General features: G+C 35.8%; 1 protein-coding gene across 1 annotated transcript in view; it reads right to left on the bottom strand.

The window, feature by feature from the left end:
• Positions 1-4,084: 4,084 nt before the first annotated feature.
• Positions 4,085-14,077, bottom strand: part of LOC107726299 (ran-binding protein 10-like) — a 27,962-nt gene continuing 17,969 nt past the window's right edge. The window contains 8 exon segments of the mRNA XM_016535844.1: positions 4,085-6,353; positions 7,502-7,657; positions 7,866-7,977; positions 8,270-8,415; positions 9,547-9,683; positions 9,871-10,063; positions 11,533-11,681; positions 13,370-13,478. Of these exon segments, the coding sequence (XP_016391330.1) occupies positions 7,527-7,657; positions 7,866-7,977; positions 8,270-8,415; positions 9,547-9,683; positions 9,871-10,063; positions 11,533-11,681; positions 13,370-13,478 (977 nt within the window). The 3' untranslated portion in view covers positions 4,085-6,353; positions 7,502-7,526.

Consider the following 14,077-nt stretch of genomic DNA (forward strand, 5'->3'; position numbering starts at 1 on the left):
TGTGTGCATGTGTGTGTTCGTTCTTATTTTTAAAGTATAATCTTACAGAAACGGTACTGAGGTGGACACTGTCAGTCTCGGGCCAAATATTGGTTTCTCTAATGTCCAACAGACCCGATTGCTGTTTTCAGGCAACGGGTTCCCAGGTGAACGCTTGTTTAGACTGTGGAGATACCGGCCTCGGGACGTCCAGTGCTTCAAAGGCTGTCTATCAAACCCAAGTGCCCATGATGGACAAAAGGCAGTGAAATGCATAAAACATCCCAGTGCTTTTTCCAGCTGTACTGATGAGCTAATTATCCTTTATCATGATTACATTTGGGGATAAATGATGTTACTAATATATAAATATATTTTTTAATCATTCCGAATGTTTCGAAGGACATCTCAAGTTTAAAATTTTCAGTTAGAAGCAGGTGCCAGTAAAAATAATCAGGAAGCCAGTCTTTCCACGTCATAACTGATGGATGTGAATCATGAAGGTGTATCCTCATCTGCTCAGCATTATCTGGTTTAACTCGATCATCAAAACAAATGAGGTGTTACTTCACAAAACTGACATCTATCAAGGTAGCCTTGAGTCTGAAAGAGAATGTAGTTTATTTGAACGGGTCTAGACGTAACATCTGCACAGCTGACACTCAGTGACTCGTTGCCTCGGGTTTTCACAGCAACATTGTTACAAGCAGACAGCGAGGACAACTGAAACCAGAGGGTGAATTGAAACGTATAGCAAGAGACATCTGGAGAAGCGTGAACGGTCACTTTTTGTTGCCTATATTTAATTAATAGGTTTTATTGGCATACTCTAGATGGAGAGAGTAAACGCTGGATTTTAAGGAGAAAGTGATGGCACGTAAACTACATAGAACAGCACACAACTGGAGCACCAATAATACCACATGAGCATTATTTTTTTTGTGTGTATGTCAATGTATATGTATAAATAGAAATATGAAATGACAGACACTTTTGTACACTAAGAGCCCTTTTTATAAAAAAGAGCATTTTATATATGTGTAAAATATGGAAAGTATTTTTCTTATTCTTGTACTTTTGTATGTATATTAGAATTCTGGAGAGGAGGTTTCTATTTCTTTTGAGTATCACAAACAAAACTAAAATCTTTAGACGCTTGTGTTTTTATTATAATTAGATGGGTCAAGGTGTACAATACTGTGAATGTTATGAGCAGATTATAAAATGTTCTATCAAGATAATAAAAGTATTTAACAGTTATTTAGGTTATGTGTTTTCTTGTTTAAATTATTTACATTTTTACTTATATTTAATGAAATTTTGCAACGATTAGTACAATTTATGTTCAAATCGATCTATATTTTGTCGCTATAGTCCTATAGTACTTTTAGTATTCATGTATTTTGAATTTTTGTAGTTCATATATTTAACCAAATGATGCATAGAATTTAATTTGGGACCTGTGGTTTATGTTCCTTTATAATTTCAGAGAAAATATGGAAAAACCTGGTTATTTCCATTTTAACAAGATGTAAAAGCTGGATGCACTTCACCCACTGTACAAAGCATTTTTGCATTTATAAATTGAGCATGATTGCATTACATATAAAGGACACATTAGATTTGCAATACCTTATCTCAGATTGCAGGAAATCAATGTGATGTAATCGCCCTGACTACAGCAGTGGTTCTCAACCAGAAACTAGGACTGTTAGCATATTAAAATAATCATAATTAATTGCAAGATTCAACATGTTAAATTTGCTCCTTTTTAAAGGAAAGAGAAAAAAAGCATACAAAGCTGTTTTTGTGATTCTGCAGAAGGACTCCACATGCACAACTGGATATTGCTGACATTTCATCTGACACCACTTAAAACTTGTTGCTCAATTCGAAGTAATTTAAATAATACTTACATATTTTAAGACATATGTATCATGGCATCCGAGGAGGTTTACTGAGGCCCTCCACTGGACCCCGGTCATCGGTTGAGGTGTGAAATATAGAGGGAATTGGCGCTCTCTGCTGTCTAATGCTGGTAATGACGATTCAAATCTGTTTCTATAGTTACCAAACGGCTCTCACGATTCTCACCTGCAAAATTTACATAACAGCTCATTTGTAAATTGATACAGCATAATGAGTAGGCACAGAAACAGACCAATAAAGTCCTATCAAATCAAGCCAAACGCTCAACGGCGGAATTTTTGGAAAGACTGGCAGTTATTGATGATCCAGGTAGCCGATCCTGTCAGGTGTGAAAGCGTAAATGCTCTGTCTTACATTCAGTTCAATTACATCCTCAAGGCCATGTTTTTGTAATATTTGAGGCCAAGTCTTGAATCCAAAACAATGTTCCTGTGGTTCAGTGGTAGAGCATTGCGTTAGCAGCGCAAAGGTCGTGGGTTCAATTCCCAGGGAACACACTTACTGATAAAAAAATGTATAGCCTGAATGCACTGTAAGTCGCTTTGGATAAAAGTTTTTACTCGCCATCTTTACAACACGCATTACATTCATAGACTGTAAAAGATTACATTACGTATTTCATGGCACACTCGTTTTATGCGTATTTGGCGCCACCTAGTGTTGTGGGTGTATTATTGACATGTCAAAGTCTAGACCCTGAATATAAGACGACCGCGTTTTTCCAGATGTATTTCCAAGAAAAAAACATCGTCTTATATTCGGGTCAATAAGGTAATTTTTTTTTTTTATGACCTACATCTAGAGATGTCTGTGGTGGTCGACAGTGAGCTTTATGAAGAGGAACTTGATGTGACAAACTCTCCATGTTAAAAGAGCTTAAAACATGATTCTGGTCTTCATGCTTTAATGCTTAATTATGACTTTAAGAAGATAGCAAGCTATGTTCTTATCATAATTATCTATAAACACCAACACAAATAATGTGATGTTTTCACAGAAGGGCCAGAGGTCCATGTCCATGTAAGCAGCCCATCTTCAAGAAAGGGTCAAGAGAAAATCTGAAGGTGCAGGATCATCCAGACTAAAGACCTGCTGCATGTGATGGACCATCAACCTTTCACTCCCTCATCAAGCCATCTTTGTGCATTAATTCTCTTATTTTTTCCTATATACATGTATTACTTTCAGTATATGCAGGATAACTATTTTATTATATTCAAATGCATTTATAAAATACTGACACTGTCAAATCCCTCTAATCAATTGTCTTTCCCCCACAAACATTTTTAGTGCATCCACATGCTGCATTAGGCTTTAATCTGCTAAATGAATTCATGCAAATGTAGGTGTAATAAGGCACAAATCTCAATAGAGCTGACTTGAATTACCATACACAATAGATCCTAAACAGTATTTATGTCCATAGAGATTCTGAACCCATAATTTGTCTTTTTCCTCAGTTCCCCCTGCAAAAAAGAAAAACGCCAGGAGCCCTTATCAATATATAAACCACGAGTTCCCACTTCCAGACAGCCATCACTCACAGGAGACACCCAACATCACTGCTGAGACTCATTCCTCCTCCTTCTCAACCTCAGACAGAGAGATCTGTAACTGCAGATCATAGATCTGCACGTTGCTACACATATGATTCTGAGCCATATACATTTTATGGACTCAATATAAAATGTGCAGGAACAATTCAAAGAAACAATAACAACAGAATGACACAAATCAGACAATTTGCTCATGGATGTGTATTTTAATAAAAATAATTCTGTCAAAATTAAATGAGTACAATATTTCTTTATCATGTTTCCAGTACATAGGTATGTCTCTTTTTTTTTCTTCTTTTTTCAAAGTGTTTTTCTTTTTTTATGTTGTTTTAAAGGTTCATGCTAAGTAGAGGGTAACTCATTTCACAATTTCTAAAAGAAAACTCAAATAAAATTAAAATCATAATAGAAGTAAATTGTGCACAGCTTGCTGTACTCCATTCCGCTCGTCCTGCTCCATTGCCTTTTGAGGCAGGAACATCACCACATGACTAAGAAGATATCGACAACGATTTTGGCTACTTTCTTCCCTTCCATTTATGTAGGTCCCTAATTAAAGCCAATAAGAAGTTCTATGATGGATTATTTTAAAACGACAATATTCATTATAGGTGGTTAGATTATGATGAGTTCCAAAACATACTTGACATTAAAAAACCGCCCCATGACAAAAGATCTACAACGTACATGTCAGTAGAAGAGTGCTTCTATATAAACTGCAATTTTGTAACTCAAACATAAGTAAAAAGTTACACAAGATGTCCCCATGCAACATGATACCACCATTTAACAACCAAATTGACCCATTTAGCGGCGTAAAATGGTAAAACAAGATTGTTAGGGATCAGGATGTGTAAAATTCCCGCCCCACACAATCAGACTGACACATACACACTGCTAAAAACAAATGGTGGGGCTCCAAAACAGTGTAATCTGTGATTTTACTTTGCCTTAGCGCCTATATTCATTATGTAACTCCAGAGTTGGGAAGGTCAACTTTATTTTAGCTACTGAGGAGCACGTGCAACCTTCCAGCGACCCTGTGACCTATGACTTCAGCCAGATGATCTGCAGGTCAACCTGCACTACACATACCTTCCGTTAAAACGCCTGTCATGATACAACAAACTAGACAGCACTGTCCTAAGAGTAAACGAGGTATAACTGAAATGAACAAAAGCTGGTGTAGATACGGGAATGTAACAATCTCATGATGGCCAGCAGCAAAAAATGTGGGAAATAAAATCGGCTAAACTACATTCAACACCACAGCGGCGTGCTGGCAAGTAAAATGCTGGGTTGACATGGGATCGATTTATAGTTTTTCCTTCAAGGATGATCAGATTTTTAAAAAAAAAGAAAAAAAGAAACACAGGCTGCTAATGGGAAATAAAAAGTGTTAAGTGCCTGAGCCAGTTAACATCACATTTACAAAGGACATCGGGGAGGGAAAAAACCAAAACAATTGCACTGATATGAGGTCGAAGTGAAGTTCTGGAGCAACAAAGATGATTGCAATTTAAGGAGATGTTCTAGGTGCTAAATAAGCAATACAATTTTTTTTAGTTTGTTTCTGTTCATTTGCAGGAACGCTGGGTCAGTCAATTGTCTTGCACGCTGCAAGTTCATACTCTGTACCTCCATTACTGAACAGGAGAGGTAGACAGATACAGTAATGCATCATGTGCATTAATTGAAGTACAGTGCATCCAATGGTAAGAAACTTGAACAACAGTACTTAACAGCCAATGAAACAACCAATAACAAGTTGAAACGGTGTCAGTTTGTAGTTATTAATCTAACAGGAAAACTATCAACAGTGACACTATTCACATGGGTATAAAACGTAAAGACTTTGTATACGAAGTTAGTCTGTAAGCTTCAGCGGAGCTTCTCAGTAATCAAACTACTGCCCTTAATTTTCTTTTGTCAAAAATTTTGCGTTTTTATTTGGTACAGCCACACAAATCAGAAAACCACTTGTTAACTTCAATATACCTAACTTAAAACTTAAAAAGTGAAGGTTGACATTTGCATGATACTCACTGCTATAAAGATGGTAAAATACAGGTAAAATAGATCCATTTTTGGGCAAAGGTCTATGGTTGAAAATATAACTCATCTACATTGGACCCAAGGACAAGTCTGCGTCGTCGTCACTGTGTGATTGTGTCTAATGAAACTCGTGCTGGTGCCTGAGATACTAAAGTAGCTTAAAAGACGCTAGGAGTCATGCATTATCTCACCCTCTCTCGCACACTTACGCCAATTAAAATTTAATTCACACTTAATTCACGTATGCGCAACACCAACGTCCATTTCATTTCTAAAGGGGCTGTTAAGGTTGACCAAATAATAAAAAAAAACCTATAGAATTTGCTTGTACATAGAAAAGGACCTGCTTAAAAACCCACAGTATGATCTGGTGAAGCGACACCTGTGTCCGCAAATATGCCGACTAAAGAAAGATCTGTCTAAATACCTGAGCTCTGACTGAGAAAAATCAGAGTGCGTAGCTCAAATTTTCAGTAGGAACTTACCTTTATGTATATTTTTGATATGGTACGCTTGAAATACTATGCACTGAATTCACCCATGAAAAAAAAAATAGTTTGGGAAGTTGATTTGTTTCAAGATGAGCACAACAAACGGACAAAATATAAACTAAAATAAAAATGACTAGATAAACAGAATAATTAATTATCTTTAAATAGTGTCACACAATTTGTATTTGATAATACTAAATTAAAAAGAAGCCTCTCTTCTCATGTTTCTATTCATTCTGCTCGGCTGCCTCTGGCAAACGGCAAGCGACACACCAATTCAAACGCGTGTTCTCGTCATGGCAACCAACTGGAAAGTCCTCCTCATAGCTGTCCTGAACACTGCCTGAGGGAAATACAAATGGGTTATGTATTAAACATAGACAATAGGAAAAACTATTAAAAGGTATATTTTAATAGTTAATATCCTGATATTAAAAAATATTTTAATAAATCTAAAAAAAAATTAACTAACAGCAGAAAAAGAGGCTAAGTAAAATAAAAGTGATTTTGCAAAAGATTGAACACTTAACAAGACCTATAAATGTGTATTGAAACATGAATAAAAATTAAAAAAAATAAAAACTTTAGTTGTCATATTTATTGATGTTGCATGGTCTGATTTACTTAATCTCGTGCACCTTTACACTATCAAAAAGAAACATCCAATTAAAAGCAGATGTCTGATTGACTATTTTCTTCGAATGTGCGAGACTTCTGATTCATTAGCAGGCAAATAACTAGCAGAATAACAAAGAGCAGTAACCTGTAACACTATTTGTGCTACAAACCAGTGTGTTTTTGATGATGATAATATATTAAAATAATATCTATTAATCTAATATAATATATTAAGACAATATCACAGTTTGCAATATAAAGGTCTGTTTGTTTTCGTACAGCTAAAATAACTAGAAGCGAATGACCCTGGAAGCCTCACACATTCAAGTTACAAATGGCCGCACCTGCACTTATGTTAAAAATAAGGCAGATAAGGAATCAAAAACTAAAATTATACTGAATTAAAATAAAACTACAAGTGGAAAAAAAGCTAAGTAAAGTAAAAAAATAAAAAGGTGAGCTTGACAAACACTAGAAGAACAAAAACTAAACCGCACCTATAAATGTGCAAAAAAATATTAACAAAAATTCAATAAATTACAGAGAAATTAACTTTCGGTTTTTTTTTGTATTATTTATTAATGCTGCATGGTCTGATTTACTAAATCTTGCTAAACTTTACAAAACCAACCACCCACCAATTACATTTCACATTTTCTGATAAAGTGTTGTGTGTCTTGCTATCTACAGAATAATGTATGTTCCCATGTTAAAAGGGATGAAAAATTACATTGAATTAAAAATAAAACGCAACTAAAACTAATCCTTTTCAGAAACTAATTTTGACTTGAACTAAAACAACCTAAACTAAATTTTACAATCAAATTCCTGTATAAAAATAAAAAATTAAGTATTTTTCAAAACTCTAATTACCTTGGTGTTCTCACCTGGACTGGCGCTAGTGCAAAAAGTTGTCGACTCTGGCGAAGGAGCAGGAACCAGAGCGAACCCTGGCCATCAGCTGCACGCACTCAGTGGCCTGACCCAGAGCCAGCATGAGTGGAGGCTGTTTGGGCAGATTCTGAGACTCTGAATGAGGGAAAAAAATCACAGATATGAGGCCTAGTAAATATGCAGGTATGATAATAACAACCTGTGGCCATGTTACCAGACCATTACAAGCTAATTTATCGGTCTCATGTGACTGCAGCCACATTTAAATTAAAAGGCCTACATAAGCGATACTAGCGTCACAGAACGTACTAGTGTGTGATCTGAGACAGCCAAGCAGCCTTACCCAGAATAGCACTGTTGAGAGCGGAGCAGATCGCCTCTCTTTGCATGGGGTCCAACTGCTGGCCCACGGGGCAGTTCCAGGGGTCTGAGTACGCCAGCAGACTGAATGCATCCTGAACACACACAGACACAAACAAACACATTGGGAGTGGGCACAAAGGATGCAAGTGTACTGCTACCCACAGGGCTATTCAACTTTCCACTTCAACTGTGTATTTACATCAGCAACAAACAAGAGGCAGAGGAGTTGAACATTAGTTTATATACTCAGAATTTTATTGCAAGTCTAAATAGACCGCTTCACCAATATTTAATATAAAACACAACAATCAAACTGTGATTGTGATGTGATTGTACAATATCACTATAACGCCCTACTCTCCTCTTTCCCTCCATCCCTCCTACCTGCAGCATCTTTTTGTGAGTGGCGTTCTTGCCGTACTGGCGGCAGAGCTGCTCGCTGAGGGCCTGAAGCTCTCTGCCGAACTGGATCATTCTCTCTGTGGCCGCCTGGTTTCCTCCACACAGCTGTCTTGAGCTGCAGCTGTCATCTAGAGGAGCAGACACATTGCAATGAAACCACCAAAGCAGATATGTTTGCAACTCTAATTTCACAGCGCACATAGCTATTGTGGTTAAAAAATTGCTTCAATATAGTACAGCTGGGAAATCTCGCCTAAATTGTTTTATTAATCTGAGGCTATGTTTAATAAGCAAGTGGAACTACTGGGAATGCAAATACTGCCAAATGTAATGTAATGTAATACAATATAATATAATATAATAAATAATATAATATAATTCAAACATTTAAGTTTTTTAAATGTTTTTGAAGTCTCTTAAGCTCACCAAGGCTGCATTTATTTGATCTGAAATACAATAAAAACAGTAATATTGTGAAATATTATTACAATTTAAAATGATTGTTTTCAATTTGAATATATTTTAAAATGTAAATTATTCATGTAATGGCCATTACTTCAGTCTTCAGTGTCACACGATCCTTCCGAAATCATTCTATGTTGATTTGGAGTTCAAGAAACATTTCTTATTATTATCTATGCTGAAATTGTTCATATTTTTGTGGAAATTGTGATACCTTTTTTCAGAATTATTTAATGACTAGAAAGTTTAAAATAAAATAATTTATTTGTTATAGAAATATTTTGTAACATTATAAATGTCATTTTAAGGCATCCTTGCCAATTAAAATATAATATTTTTTTTTTTAAAGTTACTGACCCCATAATGTTCAACAGCAAAGTAATATAATATAATATAAAAACAATATTAAAAAGTCCTCCATATAATAGTCTGAATAAAATGTTTAAATACATTTGAACCATTTTCTCAAATCTAAGCAAAAAAAATAAACAAAAAACCTGAGCACTGGGTGCTATAAAAAAACTACACACTTTACAAAAACTTTGCAACTACAAAAGATCACACTCTCCCTTTGTAACCTTGGAGAAAAACATTTAATGGGTTGAATTATAGAGAAGCTCAATTTAGCAGCTCTCAAGGGGGAGAAGGACAGAGAAAGCAGAAAAAGAATTAGTCCCTTCAGAGTGAAGAATGAACAAGGGATGAGAAGAATATTTTTTAAAAGCCGTTCTCACAGCCTGTTGAGTATGACGTTGAAAGTCCTGCATATGTGGTGTGCGTGGGAGCATGTCCCATACCTGCTACTCCATTGCCAACACTGCTGTCATCCGCCTGCAGGATTTCCTGGTGTTTATATGTGCCATTCATAATGCGAGTTGAGCTTTCTGTCACGCCGTTGCTGTAATGTTCTGCCTCAATTTCCATCTCACTATCACTGTCAACACACAAAAATACACAGTCAACAGCAGAGCTGGTCTCTCGAGAATGCAAGTACACAATATTTGTGAAAAAATTTCAATTTTATATGCTTAGTCTTGCTTGCATGCAACTGCATATTTTGTTTTTCTGTCTGGCTTAAAGTCAAACCCACAATTACCATCCCAAACAACAACAACACAGACCTAGTCTCCTGGTTGCTGGTGGCACTGTGGTGCTGTGACTTGGTGGAGTCGGTAGAGTTAGACTCTGAGTAATTGACGGAGGAAGGAGAGGAGGATGGAGAGGAGGAGGCGGAGCTTACGCCTGTGTATTTGTTGTGGCTCTTATTTTTGTTAGTAGGGGTGACCCCGTTACTGCATGTGGGACTGTCTGCTCCTGAGTCATGAGGAGAGAAAGAAACAATGAGAACTATCTTGAGAAACAGTATGAATTAAGGTGCATTACTTCAATTGTAAGTTACATAAGCCACCCAACTGCAGTACAGGTGAAACAAGTGATTCAATAAACCATCTGTTCCACATCTTTTATGAATGTGTTCTCTTGGAGATGTTACTCATGATCAGACCCCCACGGAATTCTGAATTTGAACATCTGTTCTTCACAAAGGTCTATACATCCTTCAACCCTTGCATCTTGGTTTAATCAATATTTGGGCTAATTTGATTAATGCTTTCAGCTAACAATTAGACTAGTTGGCTCAAATAAGAAATCAATTAATAAATATTAAATAAATTAGATTTAAATTAGAATTAAAAAGATGCAACTGTAAGTACACATCATGGTGGTATTTGTTGAACTGAATTTAGTATATGAATAAATTGACTGTAATAATAATAATAAAAGAATTAATCAATGATTAACTGTTTCTAATTGCATAGATTTCTACCCTACACTTTTTGGAAAAGTGTTAAATAGTTCAAGACTATTTAACAGAAACACTGTAGACATGGGTGAGCACAAAAAATCATTAATAAATATTAACGTCATATGTGACCTCAAAATAAATAAAAACTAATAATAATATGGTAACACTTTAGATTAGGAAACACATATTCACTATTAACTAATTATATTCTCCCTCAATAGACTCCTCATTTGTGCTTATTAATAGTTAGTAAGGTAGTTGTTAAGTTTAGGTATTGGGTTGGGTTAAGGGATCTAGAACATGGTCATGCACAATAAGGCATTAATATGTGCCTAATAAGTACTAATAAACAGCCAATATGCTAGCAATATGCATGCTAATAAGCAACTAGTTAATAGTGAGAATTGGACCATAAAATAAAGTGTTAGCAATAATATTTAGCAAAAAATGAAACCTATTTTAGAAGCATTACAAATGTTTGCACTGTAACATTATTTTAATATAAATATAATGCAAAAAAATAAAAATTATCATTACTGTAATGTGAAAAAATATAATAAATCTTAATAAGCATGAATTAATTTAGATCTATAATTAAGAAAATTTATGAAGTGCAATTGGAAATACACAACGTGGGATTTGTTGCACTGAATTTAATATATGATGATTTTAATATCAAAAACTGATTGCTGTATTAATGTAACAAATAGATGTTTTTATTAATGATAATTTATTCATGAGAACTTTTTTTTGGTAATTATGTTAATGAGCATTTAGGGGAGAAAATTGGTTTAAATGACATGCAAATAATGTCACGATTCCAATTTGTTTTCCTTTATGCAAAATACTATTCTTGTTTTTTATTTAGATTCTGGGATGAAACAAGGATTTTTTATGACACAACCAAATACATTAAATCACAAAGTGCTTAACTTTCAAGTAACACCAAAGATGTTAGTGTGGAGTGTGTCAGTGTTACCTGTGTTGTGCAAGTGAGCATTGGTGGCTCCGTGCCGCGGGCTCAGGTTGGGGGAGCCAGGATAGCTGTCCTGTGATTTAGGAGAGTGGACACTAAAGCACCGTACCTCACTATCTGTACCATTCACCATCTCCACAAATTGCCGACACCTAAGGGACAGCAGCAAAAATCACTTTTATATACCAGTAAGATCTCACACACAAATACACACTCACTTCAGACCTGCCAATCCATTCAAATGTCTGTCAACCAGATTTCTGTTATCCATTATGCCTACTGACTGACACTGTCGGCTCAGCAATCCATTAAACTGTCTGCTTGTCATTCAACTGTTATCCATCACAGAGAGAGAGAGGAGTCAGCTCTCACTGCTTCCTTCCCACACATCCTGGCACTATTCCCACAGCAGCATCTGACATCTGATGACATCCAACAGTGCAATTAAATAACAACAAGCATGCACCTCCATGTAAGACCATGCGCCATAAATGCCAGTAACACGCTGAGAAAAGGGTTTATTGCTCCGTAGTGCTTAGACTGATTGTCTGAATGCAGTTTGCTTGAGGAACAAAGATCAGGGATATCACATTTTCAATGCATGACAAAGAATTATTAAAGGGATAGTTCACCCAAAAATGAAAATTGTGTCATCATTTACTCAACCTCAGGTTGTTTCAATCCTGTATGAGTTTCTTTCTTCTGTTGATTGCTAATATTTTAAAGAATATGGGCAACCAAAGAGTTGATAATCTATAGTATATGGGGGAAAAAATACTATGGAAGACAATGAGGACCATCAATTGTTTGGTTACACACATTTTTCAAAATATCACCGTTTTTTGTTCAGCAGAAGAAAGAAATTAATTCAGTTTTGGAAGAATTTGAGGGTGATGACAGCTTTTTCATTTTTGGGGTGAACTATCCCTTTAAAACCTAAGAACAGAAGTCTAACAGAAGTCTTATAAACAATGCTGAAAACAGTTGCTGCTTAATATTTTTGTGGAAACTGTGATACAGTGTTTTCAAGATTTTTTTGATGAGTAGAATGTTCAAAAGAACAGCATTTATTTGAAATAGAATTTTTTGTAACATTGTCAATGTTTCAACTGTGACTTTTGTACACTCCCGTCTGCCAGCCGAAACCAAAACTAACTATTTTCCCCATTTTCTCTCAATAAACTTGTTTTTTTAAGTGAAAGTAGATATACAAACCTTTCCATTTCTTTAACTTCAGCTATTGTTTGAAACCACTTATTTTAGTAGGTGGATCTTCTGATTGCATGCAATTTAAAACGTCATTGCTCCCTCAGCGAGATAAATGTTTGGAAGTATGGCCTGCATATTATAAATAACATCCACAATTCAACAGAGTAGCTGACGTATGACTTGTAAGCATTACTAAAAAAAAAATTTATACAAAAAAAAAGTTAGTTCAAAGGCAGCTCATTTTCCACCTTATGCAATAGTATGACTAATCGTATCAGAGCAGCTCAGACCAAAGCAACCATGACCCTTTTTCACCCAGTGTGTGTTTGCTATAAAGAAAAGTAACAAAAATAGAGCCAATTCGTCAGAATGACCATAGGGAACTTTAAAACCTTTATTCTGTATAACACAGAGTTAAAGATTGCCCTAATCTCAGGCTGCATGCTTTCTGAGTACGCTTGCACTATGAAACTCCAGAAAGCTGTGGATGTTCGAATACAACTGAGCTCTACTGATCCCCAGAGTAGAGAACACATTTTTCACCATGTTTCAGGATTTAAGCAATTCCTCTTGATCCATTCCAAACAAAATTGCACACACATGGTTCTCAGAGGCTGGTAGACATACTCACTTCAACATGAAGAGTAAATTGGGGTTGTGTTCTAGGAGTCCGGGGTACAACTGCTGTGTTGCGTCAATGGCTTCTCCAACACGTCCTGCCAATACCAGCTTCTGTATTCCTGTAAGCACAAAGAAGAAACAACTAGTGTGTTTTGCTTTTGTTTTGTTAAAGTGGTCATTTCATACATTTTTTATCACTCAATAGTTCTCCCTAAGGTCCACTTACAATGTTAGTAAAGTGTTTTGAGCATTCATTATTTAGTTTTATGATCATTTTCCTCATCTCTGACCCTTTTAAACAGGTGTTTTATTACTCTTGTGCTTTTAAGACTTCTATGTAAATGCCCTCCTCACAGGTGAAATGATAAATGGCACTTACATGCAAGCTATGGGTTTGCTGTCCGAGGTTTTACTGCCAATATAGTTTTTAAATGCTCCTTCTGTAACAGCCTCTTTGCAAAGCTTGAATCACATTGCGACAGATTCGCATAATAATGTATAGTGAAATATGCAGCCCTGACAGTTAAAGGGTTAGTTCACCCAAAAATGAAAATTAGCTTGTGTTTTACTTACTCTCGAAGCATCCTAGGTGTATATAACTTTCTTCTTTCAGACGAATCCAGTGGTAGTTACATTAAAAATTGTCCTGGCTATTCCAAGCTCTATCATTACAGTCTGCGGGTGTTGCAGTTGAACAGTCCACAAGTCGTCAAATAAA

The sequence above is a fragment of the Sinocyclocheilus rhinocerous genome, unplaced genomic scaffold (genome assembly GCF_001515625.1).
Source record: "Sinocyclocheilus rhinocerous isolate Xijiao unplaced genomic scaffold, SAMN03320098_v1.1 scaffold553, whole genome shotgun sequence".
NCBI lineage: Eukaryota > Metazoa > Chordata > Actinopteri > Cypriniformes > Cyprinidae > Sinocyclocheilus > Sinocyclocheilus rhinocerous.